General features: G+C 39.9%; 1 protein-coding gene across 1 annotated transcript in view; it reads right to left on the bottom strand.

The window, feature by feature from the left end:
* Positions 1-24,246, bottom strand: part of HERC2 (E3 ubiquitin-protein ligase HERC2) — a 496,511-nt gene that overhangs the window by 375,881 nt on the left and 96,384 nt on the right. Inside the window, exons 8-18 of the mRNA XM_068391274.1 lie at positions 16,976-17,146; positions 15,961-16,236; positions 15,112-15,358; positions 13,147-13,307; positions 7,837-7,993; positions 7,098-7,291; positions 6,700-6,894; positions 6,131-6,262; positions 5,207-5,303; positions 2,817-2,927; positions 2,348-2,589 (exon numbers count right to left, since the gene is read on the bottom strand). Of these exons, the coding sequence (XP_068247375.1) occupies positions 2,348-2,589; positions 2,817-2,927; positions 5,207-5,303; positions 6,131-6,262; positions 6,700-6,894; positions 7,098-7,291; positions 7,837-7,993; positions 13,147-13,307; positions 15,112-15,358; positions 15,961-16,236; positions 16,976-17,146 (1,983 nt within the window). The remainder of the gene's footprint in view (positions 1-2,347; positions 2,590-2,816; positions 2,928-5,206; positions 5,304-6,130; positions 6,263-6,699; positions 6,895-7,097; positions 7,292-7,836; positions 7,994-13,146; positions 13,308-15,111; positions 15,359-15,960; positions 16,237-16,975; positions 17,147-24,246) is intronic.

The raw sequence follows: 24,246 nt of genomic DNA, 5'->3' as shown, positions 1-24,246 counted from the left end.
GACTCCTGGGGAAGGGCTCTCGGCTCTTTCCCCGCAACGGACTTACCTCGTCCCCTACTCTGGGTAGGGGAAGCCGAGACAGAAGCCCCGTCGGACCGTCCACTGGGTGACGGTAACGGCGAAGAGATGCTAGATTTCCTGGGCGAACGTTTCGACGACTTCTTCTTCTTAGTGCCGTAACGCACCCACTGAATCTCACTCCAGCTAACACACTCAATGCACGTATCCGATGGCGAGCACATTCTGCCCCTACAGGAAGAGCAAAGGGAGTGAGGGTCTACTTCGGGCTTGGAAAGGAACGCTCCACACGACTTTCCGGCTCTAGGCCCAGGATAACGGCGGATCTGCTCCATCGCACACAACCACAAGGCACAGGAACGAAGGGAATCAACAAGGAATACACTTGGGAAGCACAAGGAAGGGCAGTGAACACGCAAGAACACAAGGGATAAGCACAGAGATACCACGCGGTAACCACGCGGGACACACGAGTCGGACACAAAGGGTCGTAAGAGACGAGAGCGGCGTGATGGTATCACGTCGCGACCAGAGAACTTACTGGCTAACGGGACCCAAGCTGACTCCGACCTAGCTCAGGACTACCCTCGGGGCACGTTCTCTTACTCCCAGGTTAGCCCTCCATAGAAAACGGGTGTAGGGTATACTACACAAAACTCTGGTCGGTAGAGAGGAGATTACAGGTAACTCCTAAGAAAGTAGTTCGAGATAAGTATTTGTGTTGGAACAAACATCTTTTTAATTATAAAATCACAACTAAGAAATGGTTATCTTTTCCATGCGAGTGCATAGCCATAAAACCACAATTCTTACATGCATCTTGTTAATTTTTTTTATGATCTGATACAAAAGCAAGAAAATACTCGGATTCAAAATATTTACAAAGTAATTCATTAAATTTCTGTCCTCCCTTTGAGGTCGCAAATACAAGTCTGAGCATCATATCATTGCTATTTTAATCAATAGTGCAGTCATGCACTTTCACAAATATTGTGTGTAAATTTACTTCATTTCAACTTCTACTGCTATGATTATCTTGGAAGGGCAAATGTTGAAGATTTATCATAAATGACTCTTCCTTATATAACACTAAAATCTTTAAAAAAAATTGTCCTAAATTCTTTTACAAAATCTCTATCATTAATCTTCCAGATGATACAAGAAACATTATACTGTAATGTGTAATGCTATATCAAACTTCAAAGCACAATCATTATGTTTGCCAATTTTATATTAACCTTTCTAGTTCATAAAAACAACCAACTTTGACTTACATCTTCGGAACCACCTGTTACAGATCGACAATAATTACAATTAGAACAAGTTTAACAAATTATAAAAAAAAAAATATGTAATAAAAAAGGCAAAGTTAAACACAATGGGAACTATGCTTGAAACACCTACTGGTTGCCAGTGGATATAAAGTATGTCAAAGAATGACATAGTCAGACAGTTACTTAAATTTGATCTTCATATTTACCATACAGTTTGTCTGGCTAATATGAACACTATTGCTTTTGGTGGAGTGTTCACAACCTGGTCACAGAATCAAACAGAAACCTTTGCCATTTACAGTGGACAGATAAAATAGAACAGATAAGGGGAGAAGTCACTGTAATGTCTATTGGACTATATTTGAAATAATTTTTGGCTAATCTAACATATCAACAACCAAGCCCCTTCTTTCAGGAAGGTCTATTAATCAACAAAATAAATCCTTCAATGAGGCAATGAAGCTGCACCCTAATAAAGAAGGTTCATCTTACCTATAATTAACAAAAAGGAAGTGCAATACAGTACAAGTTAACTTCATTCTGAGCTTTGTAACCAGCATATCCTCATGTCCATGAGTATGTCAGTGCATGAAGCAATCAGGAAAAGTAAGAGGTTTAAAAGGTAGTTCCACAAGTTATCCAATGTTTTGGAGATCTCGTCTTTCAATCCAATGCTTTGGAGGTCTGGATTTTTAATCTGATACTTAGGAAATCTGGTTTTACAATAAGTAACACAGGACCCATTAGTACAACTCTCACTTGATCAATTCAAAGATAATCCACAGCTAACAGTCATTTTATAAAATTCTAATATAAACTATACCAGTGTTTGCACTCCACATTCCATATAAGAGATTTATCAGCAAAATATATCAGGTTTTCAAATGGTAGTTGACCCTCAACCCATTACAATAATGTAATAAATAAATTTTAATAAGTTACATTAAAGGTGCCTGTTATATGAATGTAAATTTCCTACAAGAATAATGCTTTTATCTGCAACTGCACACAGAAACAAATATGTACTAATCTGAAGATTCAGAGCCAAGACATACCTGCAATCTCATTAGTGTTTGTGTGGAGGCATTTCTAAGCAACTGTCTAACCAGATGCAGCAACGGCAGCGTTGCAGACTGATCGTCCGACATAGAATTGTCGCAAGAACGTCTGGCTGAGGAAGGGTCTCGCATATTTTTTCTTGGGCTAACGTTCGATCCTCCAATGCTATTAGTACTGCTTATGGTGCTGCTTTGTACGGCTTTATTCTTTTCACTCCATTCAGCTTCTTGGACCTCAACTTTAAAAAAAATATATGTATAAGATTACAAATATCCCAAAAAAATTCATTATAAAATTTGAATATTTTCCTCCCACATGAAACCCTTAATCCTTATGATGAAAATTTAAAACATTCATATTAATCTTTGATAATAAGGATATTATAATATATATGATACTACAAAGAGTATATCAAAATTGAAGAAATTACTGTACAAACATTAGACAGTCAGTTCAATAACTTACATTTGATGGCAGCATTTAGTGCCATTTCTAAACCACCATCGGCCATAAGACTTGAGACCAAGAGGTCAATCATAAAACGTCGTCCTGAGCTCATGCTGGATATATCAGAACCTAAGAAATATGGAACATATTACAATTTACAAAATTTACCAGCATATTCTGTCTACAGATAATGACTATGATCTATCAGTTTAATGTACTAGTCTTACAAAACAAGGTAGTTGAGCTAGTCCATTTAATCAAAATCATTAGCCTTAAAGATTGGTCTCTTTAAAGAAATATATTAAAATAAAATACAACAATTTCATCAGTAAAGCTAAAAACAAGGAATAAAATGTTAAGGAAAATTTATGAAGAGATTAGTTTTTTTGCATTTAAACATAAAGCCATAAACTTTATTGAAAAAGACAACTTTGGAAATAATACCATAATAACATAAATCTATAACACTAAGAACCATGGCAAATTGTATTGTCAAGTTCCCATATAAAAATTTTAAATCAGATTTTGAAGACGGTGACAGTTGTTATGGAATCAAAGAAAACCTTTCTCTATAGAATTTTATCTTTTGCATCTTATAGAAATACAGCTTGACCTTCCTCCAAACTATTCAACAGAACTTTAGCTTATATTTACTTTTCACTCTATTCTAATAAAAAAAATAACAAATTCCTCTACAGTATTTCTTAAATAAATCTTCACAGTCCTTTCCACAATAAATTCTGCTTTTCATTCATAGAAATATGATATTTTCATAATAAAATAAATTTTTGAATATACTTACCCGCTGGTTATATAATAGCCTGAGGCATCGGGGACTTAGGCTATTATATAACCAGCGGGTAAGTTTTATATTTAAAAATATACCTTAATACAAAAATTTTTCTATTCAAACTGTAAACTTCAGGGGAACTGACTTAAAATGTAAATAGCATAAATTGAATTTTAATCTTTTATTGTAATGCATTCATTCCCTACTTTCATTGAAATATTTGAAAATAAACAGAATATTAATTATTCTAAGGTGTCTATCATTTTAAGGTGTGATATAAGTTCTTCTACATAATAAATTCATAAAAAACTAGCTATGCATTCATGTTGAATATTAAAAGTAAAACCATCAAAGTGATTCAATATTTCTAATCAAGTCCCTACTAAATAATTGTAAAATTAAAATTCACAAATCTTTTAATCAATTTGTATTTTTTCTAACCCTACAAACCTTAGTTCTTTAATAGGAGCATGACTTCAACAAAGCTTGAACCAACCATTAAGCTTTTAACAAGGTAAATACAGCCAGCTGTCGAGTGGCGAGGGGAAGACCCACATACCCAACAGTTAGCGCTAACCTTTACTTTGACCTTTGACCTGAGACTAGCGACATGGTTGATGTGGGTTGTACAACTTTCATTCTTGGACTTATGTCAAGACGAGATGCTTCTTGTCCCATGAGGGAGCTAGGCTCATTACATAATCTGTTGAGCAGCTACCACATGTCCCAAGGAAAATGTATCCAAGGACTTGTGAGTATACTCCCACAGGTAGTCAGCACGGAGGCTTGTTTGGGATTTTCAGACTCCTGTCTTCAGCACTTGCACCACAGACAAATTGTTCCTGAAGGCAAGGGTGGAGCCAATACTTCTGACTTCGTGGGCTCGCACTCTCAAAGGCCCCCTCTCAATATCCTTCAAGCATGGGTATGCGTATCTGATGATTTCACAAAGCCCGAAGGAGATAAGTGTCCTTGAAGACAGGCTTTTTTCCCTTTACCAGTGCCAAGGAAAAGCCTCTTGTGCTCTGGTCTGAAGAGTTCTGAAAGTAGCATCTTAGTGCCTTCACAAGACAGAAAAGCAGGTCAAACTCAGCAGCGGTAGAACTCTTCCTTCAATACAACACCAGCAATGGCTAGAAAGATTACAAACTTCCTTAAATGTTCAATATCATCATCGTTGTAAGGCCACGCATACAAGGGATAAAACAATAAGGCATGACAACCAAAGGGAACAAGCATGTTGGATAACAGCAGGTAGCCCAGAAAACTGTCTCACAATTGCAGTCATCAGGAAACAATGCACATCATTGGCTTCTACCATCAATATCCCTCAAATAAAACTGTCTGCAAGAGCATTTATTAAATCTAAGAGAAAAAAAAAAACAAAGAAGAAAACAGCCAGATGAGAATGCCAAGAAATTCATCTGTAATGTGAGGTGGTCAAATTCAAAGTGATGGTTACTCAACCTATAGGGTGGGTGGGGCCTACCCACCACCCAATTATGTTTACCTCGTTAAAAGATTACACAGCCATTGTAGCTTTGCTAAAGTCATTCTCCTATTAAATGATTATGGTTTGTATTTATGTAGGAACAAACTAGTGTATTACTCGACTTACCTGTGCTAGGAAGGAGTGAAGAGAGTGCTTTAGCCCTTTCCTCTGCAGTTGGCAGTAAAATCGACCATCCTGTCTGCAGTGTTGCTTGGGCAGCTCCCTTAACAAGAAAACAAGAGTGAATTTTACAATTAAATTAAAATATGAAATTACAGTAAGTCCCCACATACAAACTGAATACTAGTAAAATAAAATTATGGCTCTAAATGCCAACAAAAATCTTTAGACTAATGACCAAATGACCAAGTATTAGGAAGGAGAAAACTGTCTGAGGACAGATAAGGGTTAGGAAAAAAAATTACTCATTCATTCCTCTTCACCAAATCTTTACCACAGAAACACTACTCGTATCAAAAAAATTATTTTGCCATGCAATAGTCTCACTATTCGGGTACATTGACTAAAAATTCAAGTAGTTTGGTATTAACTTCAAGTACAGTACTGCCATTATGTTTTCATTAAAATGGCTAAATACAATAAAAAGTTGAGAGAGAGAGAGAGAGAGAGAGAGAGAGAGAGAGAGAGAGAGAGAGAGAGAGAGAGAGAGAGAGAGAGAGAGAGAGAGGAGAGAGAGAGAGGAGAGAGAGAGAGAGAGAGAATTTTTTTTACTTGAGGCATAAGCTTCTCTCTACAATAAAAATTTGACCTTTTTTTACTTGAGGCATACGCTTCTCTCTACAATAAAAATCAAAGAGCTTTAATAATATATCATGTGGCAATTGTGGAAAAATTATATATACTTATTTTTAATCATTTCTTAAGAGAATAACAATAACTATCCTTTCAATAAAGAAGAATAGGACATTCTTAGAAAATGACTGAAAGCTTTGATTTTCAGAAGCAATGCTCAAGATTTTTTCTCTTCTCCCTTTCACTTTTTTCAGTTTTAGAGGTATACTGGTACAATACACACCATGAACTACATACCTGAATTGTGGGCAAAACTCCAGAACTGCTAGCAAGATTAACAACTCGTTGTTTTAAGCTTCCCAAAAGAAAAGAACCTACACGCAGCCCTATGCTCTCAACATCTGTGTGATTTTGTACTGCTGAATGTAACTAGAAACATAAGAAAATTCATTTAGATAAGTGAATTCCTCTTTTGGGGAACTAATAAAGAGATCAAATCAATAATTACAATGAGTTAATATAAGTTCATGAGGCAAAAAATACAATGATTCACAGTTGTTAACACTTTCTTGGGAACTGAATTGAAGAAAAAAGACCATTTATGCTACATCACATATGAAAATTTAATATCTTAAACATGTGTAGGATTCTAAATTCACTAGTGTTACAAACAACATAGCTTATTTACAAAATATTACAAACTGCATCAAAATGGAACATTCATCCTAATTTGAAGTGAAAATATAGACAGTAAAGATTTACTACAAAAACAACAAACTTTTATAGATTTTATAGAAATACACTGTAATTACAAACTTATTTCACATACAATGATGATAAAAAAACATTATTTCTCATTATTGTACCTGCAATCGCAGCAAGTTCAACCCAGCAACAACCATGCACTCCTGCTCCTGCGATGGGATGCGATCATCTGCAAGACCTTCTCCGACACGAGCCAAGAGGTCATTTAGTTTTACAAAGGTTTCTTCACAAACCTCGACAACATAAGGCATCCTTGTGGACACAGACCACGACATCTTGGTGCTCCATGCAAATGTCTGGAAAAATTTTGGGATCATACAGTTCTCACAAGTAAGGGGTACACACCATTCTCCCTAAAGATCAGAATTTCTGAGGGAAAATTTGTCATATATAAAGCTTATGATTCAATTGAAAAGTTCATTCATAAGTAAAAACTAAACCGAATTTAAAACTCATCTATATCTAAATGTTTTTCATAAAATGTTTCATTGTAACATACCTGTGATGGGCCACAAGCAATGCCAATAATACTTTTCCCTTGAAGCGCTGAGAGAATGGATGGTCCTGGTACAGCTGCATAGGGGGAATCTCCTAACTGAGCTTGATCGTTACGGCCCCAAACATAAACTTCTCCGTCTTCCGTTAGTATGACCACATGCATGCAGCCAACACCTACTTCTACTACCTTTTTACCTGCATAACCAACAAACAAAATATTTTACGTAAAGGGTTCAACTTTTGCTCATTTGTACTTAAGTAGTCTTCACTAACCTACACCTATATAATCACAAAACTACAATAAAGCTTAAATCAGCTATTATCCAACATGAAATGATTGCATTAATACAATAATGATCTATATTAGTGATATCACACGTAAACAGCATACACTTGGCTTTTCCTTTTAGAACAATAGAATAACTACAAAAATACTATTTAGGCTGAGGGCAATATGAAAGATCAATGTACTGCATCATCAAATTCTATCCTAAAAGGTGACCCCATTAATTATGTTATCAAAACCATAAAAGAAACACAGTATAATACACTGCATACACAGTGCTGCGGAAGCAGCCCCTTTTTGATCAATTGTACTAGAAAGTCTCCTCCACTGAGAAGGGATAATTTGATTATGCAGCTTATCTCAAAACCTACAATAAACAAAAAGTATCATACATTAAGTTTTCTAAACCGTATTCCAGGGATGGATATAATCAAATTTTATGCAAACCTCTTACCGGCTAAAGTTTTGACTTGTCTTGGATATCGAACATGCTCTTCACAATTGTGCCCTAATCGATGGTTGTCTCCCTTACCCCAAGTGAATAGAGCACCAGATTTGCTGAGAGCTAAAGAAAACTGAGCTCCACAAAAGACTTTGCATATTTCTTGGCCCTGAAATAGGAAGGCATTACATTAAATTCTTTCTAAACTTAGCATCAATTGGATCTGACAACCACTATTTATTACTATCAACAAAAATCACATAGTTATAATTACTTTTATTTTTCCTAACTATACACACCTGAGTCCTTTAATATGAGTATAACTTCCCCTAAGCTGAAACAGCATTTGAAATTTAACAAAGTAGTTACAACTAACGATGTGTAGCAAGGAAGCCCAATCCACAAATCAGTTAACAAAACTAGTATCTTTTACCTTAGGCCTGGGACTTGCAGGGTGGTTAGGCAGGAAGTGTAACTCAACGGACTCAGGTTTGAATAATTAGAAAAAATACAAATTACTTCAAATTTTGTAATTTGTTCCTACATACACACAAACCATCATCCTATGAGAGGAAGGAAGTCCCTATGGACCCAAATTCTGACAGGAGCAATTTCTCAGGAATTGTCCGAGTACCTAGTTAGGCAGAGGAGCAAAGGTGATGACTACTGCCAACCTCATAACAGTCTGTGCATAGGGATGACAAATGCATTAGATTAGGTCCATACCAAATTAAATGATCACAGAAAAACCTGTATTCTCGTATGGGATATGGTATCAAATTTATCTGTAGCTATTATAGGAAATGGTTTTGAATACATTCTATCCCTCCTCTCACTATATTTAGGAAGACACAAGGACACTTCATAACAAATCCTGTCTGAAAAAAATGTTGCTTGTTCATAAAGCTTACCTGCATTGGATGTCTAGTCCAGCTCAAGACGGCCACAAACAATGCAACCCCAGGAGAGAGGAAAGAAGAGGAGTAAAAGGTCAGTCATTCTACATACTTTTCAGGCTTAAGTCAAAACCACTATCTTAGACATGATGCTTCGATTCCCATGAGGGAGTTAGGCTGGCTACACAACCTGCTTAGCAGTCACCACAGGACCTAGAGTAAAGGTATACAAAGACTTGTGGGTATACTCCCATATGTAGAGGGAGATAAACGTTGTGTGGCCTTTCCCAACTGCTGCCTTTAATACTCGAGCAACTGACTTTGTGAGCCCTTGCCCAAGATGGACCTTCAAGCCCTTCATTGGTTGAAGGTTAAGTACATCTGATGATTTCGCAAAACCAGAACAATATGGTGCTCTTGGATATCTTTCTCATGGTCCACCCAGTGCTAATAAAGTCTTTGGTGCTCTGAACTGAAGGGCCAAGTCTTCAGATAGTGCCAGAGAGTCCTCACAGGACAGAAAAGCAAATAATCCTGATTAACTCGGGAGGTCTCCTGAAGAGAAGAGATGAAGACTAAAGCCTGGTTTTGTGGACAACTGGGTTTTGGGTCTTGGCCCCAAACTTAGGAACAAAAGATATGAGGACCTCCTTGTGACATATGAAATGCCATGAAGCTCGGAAACTCCCTTTGCCAAAGCTAAGGCTAGCAGAATGAGAGTCTTGAGTGTTAGATCTCTGCCCAACACTCATCTCAAAGGATCATATGGGGCACACATACCAGAAGTGAGAACATGGGTAACATCCCATTCAGGGGGTCTGAGGTGGGCAAATCTGCTTGAAGCTCCTTATGAGTACAAACAGTTCTTATGAGCAGGAAAGGTCTAAGCCCTTCAATCTGAACACCTGGATTAAGGTTGAGCTATAGCTCTTCGCTGCTGAAACTAAGAGAAGCTTCTTTTGACAAAGGAAGATGAGAAAAATAGCAATTGACAGTAGAAAGGGTCCACCTGGAGAAATATCCCTTTTATGACACCAATTGTACAAGATGGCTCACTTCCACGAGTAGACAGCTGTATGGTGGATGAGAGTCATGGCTAGCCTTCCTTTACTTCTCCAACAATGTAACTACATTCTGCTTAGGAAGAGAGATTCCTGTCCAACTTGCTTGGAGTATCGGTTAACAACTACACCCTCCTCTTCAGGACCCAGTTGGCCCAATGGTTAGTTGACTGGTGGGCTATGAATGTCACAGCCTTTGCACCAGACAAGAGAAAACTTGCTGTACTTTACAAGCACCTCAGGATTGAAAAATCCTGAACAGTGGATTACTAGTTGATCATGGAAGCCACTTGGAAGTTAGCCATGTTAAGAGATTTCTATGGCAACAGACTAAAGGGTTGAAAAGAGAGTGCCTTCAGCCTTGAGTCTCTCTTCAGACAATAGAAACTGCTGGATAAACAAGAAGAGGAGATGGACTTACACCCTCATGTATACAGTACAGAATCTCCATTGTTGAGACAGTACGAGAGGCAGGATCTTACTTGAGTGGCTAGACTGCAGTAAATTCTCCAGATTAGAATTCTGGGAATTCCCTTTGTCCAAGGACACACGAGCATCTTCAAAACATGTCAACTCCAGTTCGGTCCTTGGTCCTTGAAGGTCACCAAATCGCTAATCAATAACTGTAGAGCCACGGTGCCTCTCCAAGTTCATTGCACTTATTTTCTCCAAACAAAAATTCAGTCTCAGAGTTCTCCACATTCACCCCTGCAAGACATGAGTTAGGCATCATTTGTGTGCTAAAACTCTGAAACTTCTCCTTCGCAAAGATAACCTCAATAATTACCTTAAGAGGTAGTTCTTCCTCAAGAGAGTAAATTTGATCTGTACAGAAAAAAAAACCAGGAGTATACCCTGAGGAGGTGGAAAGGAGAAACAACTGATGATCAACCTCAACTTCAGAAACAGGACTGCCTTTGGCAATTATGCCTCAAGAAACTGATGAATTACAGCATGCCTTAGTCACTGTGGTGCGTGATACTGAGCTTGGTATTAGGCATCCCAGTCTGCAGGTGGAGAAATACCTCCTTGACAATCACTATTACACAATGGAACATCTCGATGCTCATAAGAGCACTGTGTCCCCCTGGGTAATCACAAATTTTTTTTTCCAGCTACAGGATGCGTGGAAACTTTCAGGTGAGTGGACTGGCCATGCAGGGTTAAGAATAGGTGACAGGTGATTTAATTCCCTAAAGACTGATATCGCAGTGACTGATTACAAAGAGATTGATCACGAGTAGACTCATGACAAAGCAAAGGATTATATTCACAACCACGCTTACATGAGGACATGTCTTTTCACTAGCGAAAACATGGGTTCTGATTGGTGCTTCCTTTCAACCTTACCTCTTTCTAGCACATGCTAGCTAACCTCTCTTCCTTCAGAACCAAAGCATCTCTAGGGCAAGGGACCAAAGAGTACCTCAATAATTCAGGAGAAGGAAGAAAAGGGCAGTGATTTTTATCAGGATTGACAGTGCTTGTGCAGTCCTGTACAAGACCGAGCACCAGTAGCAAGAAGTCTGTCTTGTAAGAGCACCAGTAGCAGGAACTCTAACTTGTAATGCATACCAAAACACCTTCCCTATCTAAGACAATTCTCAGTAACACACCATGTCTCACACACATAAGCAGGGAGAGATCAGCTAGAGCCTCATGTGATTCCTGTCATTAGGTCTTCCTTGACTTCTTCAATGATTTCTTCTAAAAGAAGAACCAGAGTCTGAAGACCTCATACAGAAGAGGCAAGGGAAGAGAAAGAACTAGAAGAGTGCACAGGTTTGTTTTTCTTGCGAGCCTTCCCTGGGGTCAAGGTCTTAGGGGCCAATGATCATGCTCAAACAGAGGGAGAGGCCACAAGAGAACTTTCAACAGCAGACAAGACCAAACCACCAAGTGTTATGCCCTCCAGTGCCTCCATAGATGTAGCAAGAGACAGACTAGTCACAGTTAGAGAAGCTTTAGAAGTCCTTGCATTGGGCAACACTTTCAGCAGCTTTAACCGTTTTAAAGATTACTCATGAATGGCGGAAGCAAGGAACAGGACAATGCCCTTGACTAAAGACTGACCATATATACATATGATCAGAGCCAGAGTACCTCTCCATCAAGCTAGGACTCAGCAGGTAGACATATAGGCTTCCCCAAATCACCACCATGCCTAGTTCACAAGGATGGTGAGGTTGCACACACTACTAGAAACCATCAAACTTGACCGGGGCTCGAACTCACATTCAACAGATCACCAGGAAGGAATGCTTCCAATAGGTTATAAAAAACCCATAACCCTACTGACAGAGGACTAGGAATGGCCAAGGCAGGCCACAACTTTCTTAGGTACAGGTTGTCGTCAAGTCAGTTTGTACAGCCTCAAAAGAGGGAAAGGCGGAGGAGTACTACCTTCGCTAGAGAAAGTGATACTTTTGCTTTTCCTATGAATTACCCTGAGAGTAAGCAGAGGTCTCCTATCAACCTCTCACATTCCTCCAGAGGACTCAACCTTACAGGAAGAAAAAGCAGTATGAGTTTCAGCATACCAAGGCTAATTTTGAAGGGTCATTTGTCGCATTCCTCTTTTTGTCAAATTCTACCCACTTCAGAGACGGCCACGATCTCTCCTCATCACAAGGAAATGACCGCAAGCAGTCATGCCTGTGCTAAAAAGACACAGATGGTGGAGATCAACAGCAGATCTAGATGTAAAACTCCCCCACTTTTTCCATGTTTACTCCAACACAACCACATGTCTACATCTCCATTTATTCTGTAAAGAAAAAACAAGTAACTAACATCGAGAAAATGTGAGTGGCAGCAAGAGTACATGTCCACTAACGGCAGCCAAAGTCAAAGCGTTACTCTACAGTAGCTAACTGAAGGGTGAGTGGGGCTTCTCAGCCGCCTGTCAGTAGTTATAACTACCTCGTTAAATCTTGACAGCCGTTCCAGCTTTGCTGAAGTCATACTCCTATTAAAGAACAACAGTTCATATTCATTTAGAATCAAATGCTACATTCTATGATTAATTTTAGTAATGCAAGACAAGATCATCATCTTATGTTATAATAAACTATGGTAACATCATGCTAAACAATAAAGTATAGAGTACAAAAATATTAGAATGACTTTGAATTCATGCAAAATGCATCCTATACATTTCTAAAATGCAATCTCATACCCCATTTTCTACATTCTTTAATATCTTAGTGTATCATCTAATGTTCTTATATCAATTTGTAACCAGTGTAACCATCCCAAAATATAAAGAAATAATTGTTAATTTTCTTAAATCATAAGAACCCAATTTGACAGGAAGTTGTGCCTGAATTTGAAGTATCTTAAAAGATTATATCCACAGAACTTACCTGGAGTTTATCAATTAATTTTGGTACTTTGGAGCCATCTGAACCACCTCGTCCTAGTTTTCCATAATCGCCATCACCCCATGAATACACAGATCCAGAATCTGTCACAGCCAAAGTTTGTGCATCACCACTTCCACAAGCAACATCAAGGACACGTTCACCTGAAATTTAAATGTTAGATTTCAGTCGTAAAATTCAATCTATCATTTCCTATGGAAAATTCCAAATGCTTAATAACAAGTTTTGAAGAGGAAGGTATATGATCCTCGGGTGAGTATTGAAACAATCAATTTTATTATTAACATTCTATTTTTTACATCAACTTTTGTTTAAAAGATTAGCAATGTAATGACTTCTCTCTAAGTTCTTCTATATTGTGCATTTTCTAACAGATCCACTATAAGTTCAGGCTGTCCTCTGTAGCTTTTTCCCATGATTTTGTGGGCCTTTCCATACATCTTTATTCTTCTACTTTCATCTATAATGGTTTTCTAACACATTGCTAATCATCCCTTTCATTAAATGCCCGGACGATTTTGAGATTTAGGCCCAATCTCTAGTATGCGTGCACCACATATTTACATACAGTTCTCAAACATTTTAAATAAAATTCATTATCAACAACATAATTTCATCATAAGGCGAAAGAAAATTCTAAAAATACCATGAACAAATATTTGCAAAAAAAGAATATGACCACCAAGGAAATCAATAAATGAGGTCAACATACTAAGAGAAAACTCCTCTTCCTATTTCCTTTTTAATGAATGGAAAACTGAATTAAATTAAGACATGGACAACAAAAAATATGAACCATAGTTGAGTTAACCAAAAACAACATCATCTACCTTCAGCAAACAAGTTGGAGCCATACTTTTTATGATATTGTGACAGATGATGACTCCTTAAGAATTGAAAAATCAATCTGCAAGATGGGTATCATGGCATGACACCAGAATGAAAGTTGCCAAGAGTGGAATCCTCATAGACACTCCTTATTCATTTCCAGACTAATCTACACCATTAAAAGTGAGACAAAGATACAAAACAAGCATTTGATGCTTTCCAAAAAAATTGGGAAAACTACATATATTGCAAAGATGATAGCTTACATTTCTTATAATTCAGACTACCCAGGAGAATGCCAAGCCATCAATGTGAGGTATCATGTACCAGGATTGCAAAAGCTTATAAAGAAAAGAATTATGGAATACAATGGAAAGTAGAGGTGTGTTTTCAGTCCAGGAAAATTACCTTGACTGCAGAATGCAAATGAAAGTGGTTGAAGCCATCAAATGACAATTTAAACAGCCATATGCCCCTTATCGTACGTGGCATTATTACAATTTTGCTTTCTATATGAATTCCTACCAACCTAGTTACCCTTTTGAATGCTATTAAAAAGCCAGTCATGCAGGAGGGCCTATGATGCAACTTTATTTTGCAATAGAATATCAATGCTTATAGATTATGAGAATACAATCCTGAAATTAAGAGAGATAAGAATGTTGAACAATAATGCAAGACCTGTTCTTTTCCTTGAATATTTCTGGGCGAGGCCAAGAACAAGAATATATAGCCAATTATATCAGAATGTTCTGTCATACGAGACTAAATAAAATGAGGGACTACAAACCTTTATGAAAATCATCCCATTAAAAATGAACAGCACATGAACTCCCAGAAATTTCATTAAAACAATGAAAAAAAAATAAAATAACTGTATTATGACAAAAGAATGAAATATAGAATTCACAAGTCAAACTTTTAAAAACAAACAAACTGACCAATTCTAATATGAAACCAATAGATTTCCATTACAAAACTTGCAATCTCATATAAAAAACAGTTCAAATGCCCATTACTTCAATTTTAGTTATTTTAACTGCTTGAATTCTGAAACTTGTAATATAGCTTCATTATACTAACTAAATTAATACTTATCTTTTGGTGTGTATTACATACCTTTCAGAGCAGATACTAATGTTGGAGCACTGTGATCATCTGAAGATCCATGTCCAAGTCTCCCATAATTTCCTCTTCCCCAAGTGTAGAGTTCACCCTGAGTTGTAATAGCTGCACTATAAGTTGAACCACAAGCAATACTTGCAACTGTTTTTCCTTGCAGTTCTTGAATCAGTGTTGGCTCCTCTCTAGAGCTACTGTCTCCATGACCTAGACGTCCTCCATCACCGTTACCCCAAGAATATACCTAAACAGGAAAAGATACATAAAGGAATAAATTAAAAAATGTGAAGACTACACGAAAGCATTTATTCAAACTCTACTTTAAAATAATCACCTAATTGGAACACTATTTCCATGATGACAGTGAGAACCTTTGTCATAGGATAGAGACAATAAAACAATGGGAAGTGGTTGAATATTTTAATTTGCAAAGAGCAAAGACAAATTTGATATAATGATATTCTTTCCAGCAAACTCGGAGTCTTGAAATAAATAAATGAGGGTTGGTTGATAGGTTCAGGTAGATTAATAAATATGGAAAACCCATTAAATTTCATTAGAGAAACTAAATGCAACAGCACAAGCATGTTACATGTTAAGACTGTTTCCATTTTATCAAATCCTTGATACATAAAAACAAACTCAAAAGCAATCTTGACAGCTCATTCAGATATATTTATGTAAAATCCATGACAAGTTTTAAATTGCCCAAAAAATCCTGAAAAATATTTCATGTAAGCATCTGAAAACAAACTACTGATTCAACTCTGATAATAATCTCTGAAAGGATTCTCTTTCCTATGGACAAAACTCTCAAAGTACAAAACCTCAGACATATAAACTTACCTGGCCATTAACAGTGAGTGCCAAATAATGCTTGCCTTCAGGATGAGTGGCAATTTTAACAATCTCTTCTTCAGGCTGGCCAAGAACAGGCTGTGGGCACTGAGTCTCTGAATTATAATACAAGCTATACAGAGAACTTTTCTGTGTAAGGATGAGCAAACATCGTTCAGCGCAAGCAATTGACTTTATTCCAAGCTCTGCCAATGAGTCACAGTAATTGAGTGGTCTAGATGGACTTGAAGCCGCTGACCAGGCCAACCACCCCCACGATAATACCTTGGAAGAGAAATATCATATATGGGAATAATAAGAGGAAATTATTTTTAGCATCTGCAAATACAGTTTATTGATTGAAAAAAATACAGGAAGAGCATGAGAACAGATGTGCTTGAGTGTATTCAAAGCAAAAGAGCTCTAGCCTTTTGCATAAATTGTTTCTTTCATCAGCATCACCATTAAATAGGTACTCCTCATTTAACAGCATACTTGATTAACAACCTCTTGAAACTAGAATGTTATTCAGCCTTTTAGTATTACGACTATCTCGCAGTTACGACAAAACCGAGCACAGATATATTTTTGTACCGATTGCATTTTATATGTTCTGTATTATAAGTAATCTGTAATATTTGTAGGTAAATTACTGGTACAGTACTGTATATCACATTTTAGTTTCTTTTTACTTTTTTAAAGGCTGATATTAGATAATATCTATATTCAGTTCATGAAATAAAAGGGTCAATTGCATTTAAATACCACTTTGTAAAGAAACATATATGCACAAATGTAATGTTTCTTAACATCGGGTTGTGTGAACATAATCTAATCGTTCCGCAAGGATGACTGTACCCCTAAACACTTTATCTACAGTTTCTCCTTCCACGACATTACATGTGAAATGACTTCTCTCCACTCACCAGTCCTGTTTTAAATCCCTGCACTTCTACAACACAAACCTAAAAGGGAGGTTATTTGTAAGAAGCTAAGTACTTAAGTAATAATTCTTTCAACTCACCTCCTGTCCCTGAGTAAGTCGACCATGGGGAGAATGGAGTGGCGGTGTATGCGGACTTGCTAAACGATCAAGGTGACAGAGCAAAATTACGGCGGCTTGTTCTAAATCTACGCTTATATCTTCATCCTCTGGGAGTTCTAAATAACGAAGCAAGCACTCAGTTGGATTAACCTGAAATAATGAAGTACTGTACTGTATTACAAAATCTCTGTAAAAAAATAAAAGAAAGGAAACAAGTAAATGGACAATTATTTTTCAAAAGTAATTTTGATTTACAGATCACAAGTTCCAATAATTATCCCAGTGGCCCAAATTCTGAATTGCTATAATGTTACCATAAAAATGAAATTAAAGTTCTATAATATCACAAATTATTAGAGTAACTTGTATTTTTCCCAGATAGGGAGTTGATTTCGGCACAAGCTGAACCGGCCATTAAATTCATTAATGAGGTAGTTAATGACCGGTGGTGTGTGCAGGCAAGTACCCCCACTCCACCACAGGTCAAAAAGAGCCTCACTTTGACCTTTCCGCTCTGAACTGAGAAGGGTGGTTGAGGTGGGAAGTTCAACTTAAAGAACTCATGTGTGTACGGCTAGAAAAAAATATAAATTACTTTAAAAATTCTATTTTTTCCTGCGTAAATACAAACCTTCGTCCAGGTAGGAAGGGAGATAGAGGGCACTGAAGTTCCTCCATAAATTGGGAAACAGAAAGTGTACTGCGGTAGCCAGGGAGATCTGGGATGCGGGGTCCCAATCCAGTGGGGCAAGGGCCCACACAACTGCCATCTAACCCTCTCCCCAATAGAGAGTTGGTGTCGAAAGGAGCATTTTCTTTACGACGACGACTACCCTTACTTGACTTCTTCGACCTCTTCTTCTTCATCTTAGAAGAGGAGTCAGAAACAGAGTAGAAGGACAAAGAGGAGACAAAGAACTCTAAGTTTCTTCCTCTTCCCTACTCTCACACTAGGCTCTGCAAGCAGAGAAATCAAGGTCTGAGTGACCAATGACTATGAGGCTCCCCCAAAGGGAAGAACTACAACACTAAGGAACACTGTCACGGGGGATAGGCAAGCCACACTCACAGGGTCCAAGACACGTGATCAAAGGCACAAAGGGAGCAGGGTTTACAGGCACCACAACCCCAGGCACAAGGTTCAGAGAGACAGGTGGCTAACACAAGGGTGAACAGGGTAACCCCGAGCACCGGAACAACACACACTTTCAGCCACGGAGCCGACTTGCAACCAATTTCAGGGTTGGATTCTCCCAGTGCAGGAACTTTTTCTGCCGGTACAAGTGTCACTTTACAAACCTTAACAGTCCACTTGGGCTTAGGCTTACGTAGGGTACCACAAAAGAAACCACCAGGGTCACTGACATTGGGGGCATATAATCATTATTATTACTAGCTAAGCTACAACCATAGTTGGCCAAGCACGATGCTATATATATAAGCCCAAGAGCTCCAACATGAAAAATAACTCCGTAAAGAAATGATACAGTATAAGGAAACAGATAGAGCGGTGCACCTGAGTGTACCCTCAAGCAAGAGGACTCCAACCCAACACAATGGAAGACCTTGGTAAAGAGACTATGGCCCTACCCAAAATTAGAAAACAATGGTTTGATTTTGAAGTGTTCTTCTCCTAGAAGAGCTGTTAGCATAGCTTAACTAAAGTCTTTTCTACTCTTACCAAGTGGAAAGTAGCCACTGAACTATTTCAATGCAGCTTTTAATCCCTTGAGTGAAGAAATGTTTTTCAGTTATCTTAGTGTTGTCAGGTGTATGCAAAAGAAGGAGAATACGTAAAGAATAGCTCATACTATTTAGTATGTGTCAAAGGAAAAATGAGCCGTAACCTGAGAGGGATCCAATTTAGAAGTATCTGGCCTGTCAAAGGATCCAATAGTATCTCAATGGGTGGCTGGTGCCTTGGCCAACCTGCTCTTCACCACTGGTATCACCATGAAAGACACTGGCACTGGGGATATCAGAGGAGCGGTAACCTTAGCTACCAGCTCCCTCAACAAAGTCATGGAGGGCCTACCTTAGAGACCTAAGAATGTTCAAGACTTCTTAGGTCACACTCGTCAACAGTAGTCTACGGGGAGACAGGTGTAGGGCCTCCAACTTTTGATGGGATGTAGCAAACACTGGGGGAACCCCACACACCACCAGAACCTGAAAAGCCTCCCAATACAGATCTGAGGGCTCCTTGCTCTTATCATATACTCCCAAGGTGACCAAGGGAAATGCATACGCGCAGTGGCGGCAGCGGCAGATATGCTCACTCAGGAGTCAGAAGCAGTGAAGGACTTCTTCAGTGTCTTCTTGGGCGTTGCCAAACAAACACCGGCGAAGGCTTTGCTCTCTTCTTCCCCTTCAAGGCATACACCTGCCACTGTACAGGAGGCCACAACTTGCACTCAGCACATGGGAATGATTGCAAACAATCATGCCCCCTAAAAGATGCAGAGAGAGTATGGATATACAGTCAATTTACTCAAACAATCATGCCCCCTACAAGATGCAGAGAGAGTATGGATATACAGTCAATTTACTCATAAGTCGATTGCAGCGTCCACCTTTTCACGGCAAGTACAAATTTCTTGCTTTACCCCCATCATTACAGAAAACAATAGCCAGCATTCACTTTCTATACAAAAATGTTATTTTGATAATAAAATAAATTTTTGAATATACTTACCCGGTGATTATAATAGCTGCAGCTCTGCTGCTCGACAGAAAACTCTACGGAAAAAATCCGCCAGCGATCGCTATGCAGGTAGGGGGTGTACTTCAACAGCGCCATCTGTCGTCCAGATACCCAGTACTCATTGTAAAAAAAGAACTCAATTTTCTCCTCGGTCCACTGCGTCTCTATTGGGGAGGAAGGGAGGGTCCTTTAATTTATAATCACCGGGTAAGTATATTCAAAAATTTATTTTATTATCAAAATAACATTTTTCAATATTTAACTTAGCCGGTGATTATAATAGCTGATTCACACCCAGGGGGGTGGGTAGAGACCAGCAATATATGTTTACATTATTATGAGCTAAGGATTTTTTATTTCATTTTAGAAGTTATCAAAATAACAAAAACAAAATGAATAAGTACCTGGTAAGGAAGTCGACTTGAACAATTACTCTGCCTTTTTAAGTACGTCTTCCTTACGGAGCCTCGCGATCCTCTTAGGATGCTGAGCGACCCCTAGGATCTGAAGTATGAAGGGTTGCAACCCATACCACAGGACCTCATCAAAACCTCTAATCTAGGCGCTTCTCAAGAAAAGAATTTGACCACCCGCCAAATCAACCAGGATGCGAAAGGCTTCTTAGCCTTCCGGACAACCCAAAAACAACAATAAAAACATTTCAAGAGAAAGATTAAAAAGGTTATGGAATTAGGGGATTGTAGTGGTTGAGCCCTCACCCACTACTGCACTCGCTACTACGAATGGTCCCAGAGTGTAACAGTCCTCGTAAAGAGACTGGACATCCTTAAGATAAAAAGACGCGAACACTGACTTGCTTCTCCAATAGGTTGCGTCCATTATACTTCGCAGAGATCTATTTTGTTTAAAGGCCACTGAAGTTGCGACAGCTCTAACTTCATGTGTCCTTACCTTCAGCAAAGCTTGGTCATCCTCACTCAGATGTGAATGAGCTTCTCGTATTAACAGTCTGATAAAATAGGATAAAGCATTCTTTGACATAGGCAAAGATGGTTTCTTAACTGAACACCATAAAGCTTCTGACTGTCCTCGTAAAGGTTTAGTTCGTCTTAGATAGAACTTAAGAGCTCTCACAGGGCATAAGACTCTTTCTAGTTCATTTCCAACCATATTCGAAAGGCTTGGAATATCGAACGATTTCGGCCAAGGACGAGAAGGTAGCTCGTTTTTGGCTAGAAAACCAAGTTGTAGAGAACATGTAGCCGTTTCAGATGAAAATCCGATGTTCCTGCTGAAGGCGTGAATCTCACTGACTCTTTTAGCTGTGGCTAAGCAAACCAGGAAAAGAGTCTTTAAGGTGAGATCTTTAAATGAGGCTGATTGTAGCGGCTCGAACCTTTCTGACATGAGGAATCTTAGTACCACGTCTAAATTCCAACCAGGTGTAGCCAAACGACGCTCCTTCGTGGTCTCAAAAGACTTAAGGAGGTCCTGTAGATCTTTATTGTTGGAAAGATCTAAGCCTCTGTGACGGAAGACTGATGCCAACATGCTTCTGTAACCCTTGATAGTGGGAGCTGAAAGAGATCGTTCTTTCCTAAGGTATAAAAGGAAGTCAGCTATTTGAGTTACAGAGGTACTGGTCGAGGATACAGATACTGACTTGCACCAGTTTCGGAAGATTTCCCACTTCGATTGGTAGACTCTAAGGGTGGATGTCCTCCTTGCTCTAGCAATCGCCCTGGCTGCCTCCTTCGAAAAGCCTCTAGCTCTCGAGAGTCTTTCGATAGTCTGAAGGCAGTCAGACGAAGAGCGTGGAGGCCTTGGTGTACCTTCTTTACATGTGGCTGACGTAGAAGGTCCACCCTTAGAGGAAGCGTTCTGGGAACGTCCACTAGCCATCGAAGTACCTCGGTGAACCATTCTCTCGCGGGCCAGAGGGGAGCAACTAACGTCAACCTTGTCCCTTCGTGAGAGGCGAACTTCTGCAGTACCTTGTTGACAATCTTGAACGGGGGGAATGCATATAAGTCTAGATGTGACCAATCTAGGAGAAAGGCATCTATATGAACTGCTGCTGGGTCCGGGATTGGTGAGCAATATATTGGGAGCCTCTTGGTCATCGAGGTTGCGAAGAGATCTATGGTTGGCTGGCCCCATGTGGCCCAAAGTCTCTTGCACACATCCTTGTGTAGGGTCCATTCTGTTGGAATGATTTGTCCCTTTCGACTGAGGCAATCTGCCATGACATTCAAGTTGCCTTGGATGAACCTCGTTACTAGCGAAATGTTTTGACCTTTTGACCAGGTGAGGAGGTCCCTTGCGATCTCGTACAACGTCATAGAGTGGGTCCCTCCTTGCTTGGAGATGTACGCCAAAGCCGTGGTGTTGTCCGAGTTCACCTCCACCACTTTGCCTTGAAGGAGAGACTTGAAGCTTTTCAAGGCCAGATGAACTGCCAGTAGCTCCTTGCAGTTGATATGCATTGTCCTTTGACTCGAGTTCCAAGTTCCCGAGCATTCCCGACCGTCTAATGTAGCGCCCCAGCCTGTGTCCGATGCGTCCGAGAAGAGAACGTGGTTGGGAGTCTGAACAGCCAGGGGCAGACCCTCCTTGAGGCTGATACTGTCCTTCCACCAAGTCAGGCAAGACTTCATCTTCTCGGAAATGGGGATCGAGACCGCTTCTAGCGTCTTGTCCTTTTTCCAGTAAACAGCTAGGTGATATTGAAGAGGACAGAGGTGTAGTCTTCCTAACGATACGAACTGTTCCAGGGATGATAGTGTCCCTATCAGACTCATCCACTGCCTGACTGAACATCGTTCCTTCTTTAGCATGTTCTGGATGCATAACTGGGCTTGGCTTGTTCTGGGGGCCGACGGAAAAGCCCGAAAAGCTAGACTGTGAATCTCCATCCCTAAATACACAATAGTTTGGGATGGGACCACTTGAGACTTTTCCATATTGACAAGGAGACCCAATTCCTTGGTCAGATCTAGAGTCCACTTTAGATCCTTCAGACAGCGACGACTGGAAGAAGCTCTTAGAAGCCAGTCGTCCAAATAGAGGGAGGCTCGGATGTCCGCTAAATGAAGGAATTTGGCTACATTCCTCATCAGCCTCGTAAACACAAGAGGAGCTGTGCTTAGGCCAAAGCACAGGGCTTGAAACTGGTAGACAACCTTTTCGTAAACAAATCTCAGAAAAGGTTGGGAGTCTGGGTGGATGGGGACGTGGAAGTATGCGTCCCTTAGGTCTAAAGAGACCATCCAGTCTTCCCTTCTGACCGCTGCTAGAACGGACTTTGTGGTCTCCATGGAGAACGTCTGCTTTGTGACAAAGACATTCAGCGCACTGACGTCTAGCACCGGTCTCCACCCTCCTGTCTTCTTTGCCACTAAGAAGAGACGGTTGTAGAAGCCCGGGGTTTGATGGTCCAGGACTTTGACTACCGCTCCCTTTTCTAGTAGGAGAGACACTTCCTGTTTCAATGCTCGTCTCTTGTCTTCCTCTCTGTACCTGGGAGAGAGATCGATGGGAGACGCTGCTAGAGGGGGTTTTCGTACAAACGGGATCTTGTACCCCTCTCTGAGCAACTTCACAGATTGTGCATCTGCGCCTCTCTTCTCCCAGGTCTGCCAGAAGTTCTTGAGTCTGGCTCCCACTGCTGTCTGAAGAAGCTGGCAGTCAGACCCTGCCTTTAAAGGACTTGGTTCCTTTCTTCTTTCCACGTCTCCCTTCGGCACGAGCACCTCCTCTGCTGGAGGCTCTGCCACGAAAGGGCGGAATAAATCGGGACGCTGGAGTGTCCATCCTTGGTCTAGCTGACAAGGTAGGCAAAGGGGTGGCTTTGCGAGCAGAGGACGCAACCAGGTCATGAGTGTCCTCCTGTATCAAAGAAGCAGCAATCTCCTTAATCAAGTCCTCTGGAAAGAGGCACTTAGAAAGAGGAGCAAACAGAAGTTCGGATCTTTGACAAGGTGTTACTCCAGCTAACAGGAAAGAGCAAAGGTTCTCACGCTTCTTGAGGACTCCGGACACGAACGATGCAGCAAGCTCATTGGACCCGTCACGTACGGCCTTGTCCATGCAGGACATGATGAGCAAGGAAGTCTCCTTCTCTGTCGGAGAGATCTTCCTGCTTAGAGCTCCCAGACACCAGTCTAAAAAGTTGAAGACCTCGAAGGCTCTAAATATCCCTTTCAAAAGGTGGTCTAGGTCCGAAGATGACCAACATATTTTCGAGCGTCTCATGGCTAGCCTGCGGGGAGAGTCTACAAGACTTGAGAAGTCGCCCTGGGCAGAGGCAGGAACTCCCAAGCCGAGAACTTCTCCCGTGGCATACCAGACGCTCGATCTAGAAGAGAGTCTAGCAGGGGGAAACGTAAAGGCTGTCTTCCCTAGACTCTTTTTGGACTGCATCCATTCTCCTATCACTCGTAAAGCTCTCTTGGACGAGCGTGCGAGGACGAGTCTAGTAAAGGCAGGCGAGGATGACGGCATACCTAAAACAAACTCTGACGGAGGAGAGCGCGGAGCCACAGACACAAACTGGTCCGGAAACATCTCTTTGAACAGAGCTAAA

Source organism: Palaemon carinicauda, chromosome 17 (genome assembly GCF_036898095.1).
Source record: "Palaemon carinicauda isolate YSFRI2023 chromosome 17, ASM3689809v2, whole genome shotgun sequence".
In the NCBI taxonomy this organism is placed as follows: Eukaryota; Metazoa; Arthropoda; class Malacostraca; order Decapoda; family Palaemonidae; genus Palaemon; species Palaemon carinicauda.
The sequence above is the reverse complement of the archived record's forward strand: the minus strand, read 5'-3'. Positions and strand labels throughout refer to the sequence as shown.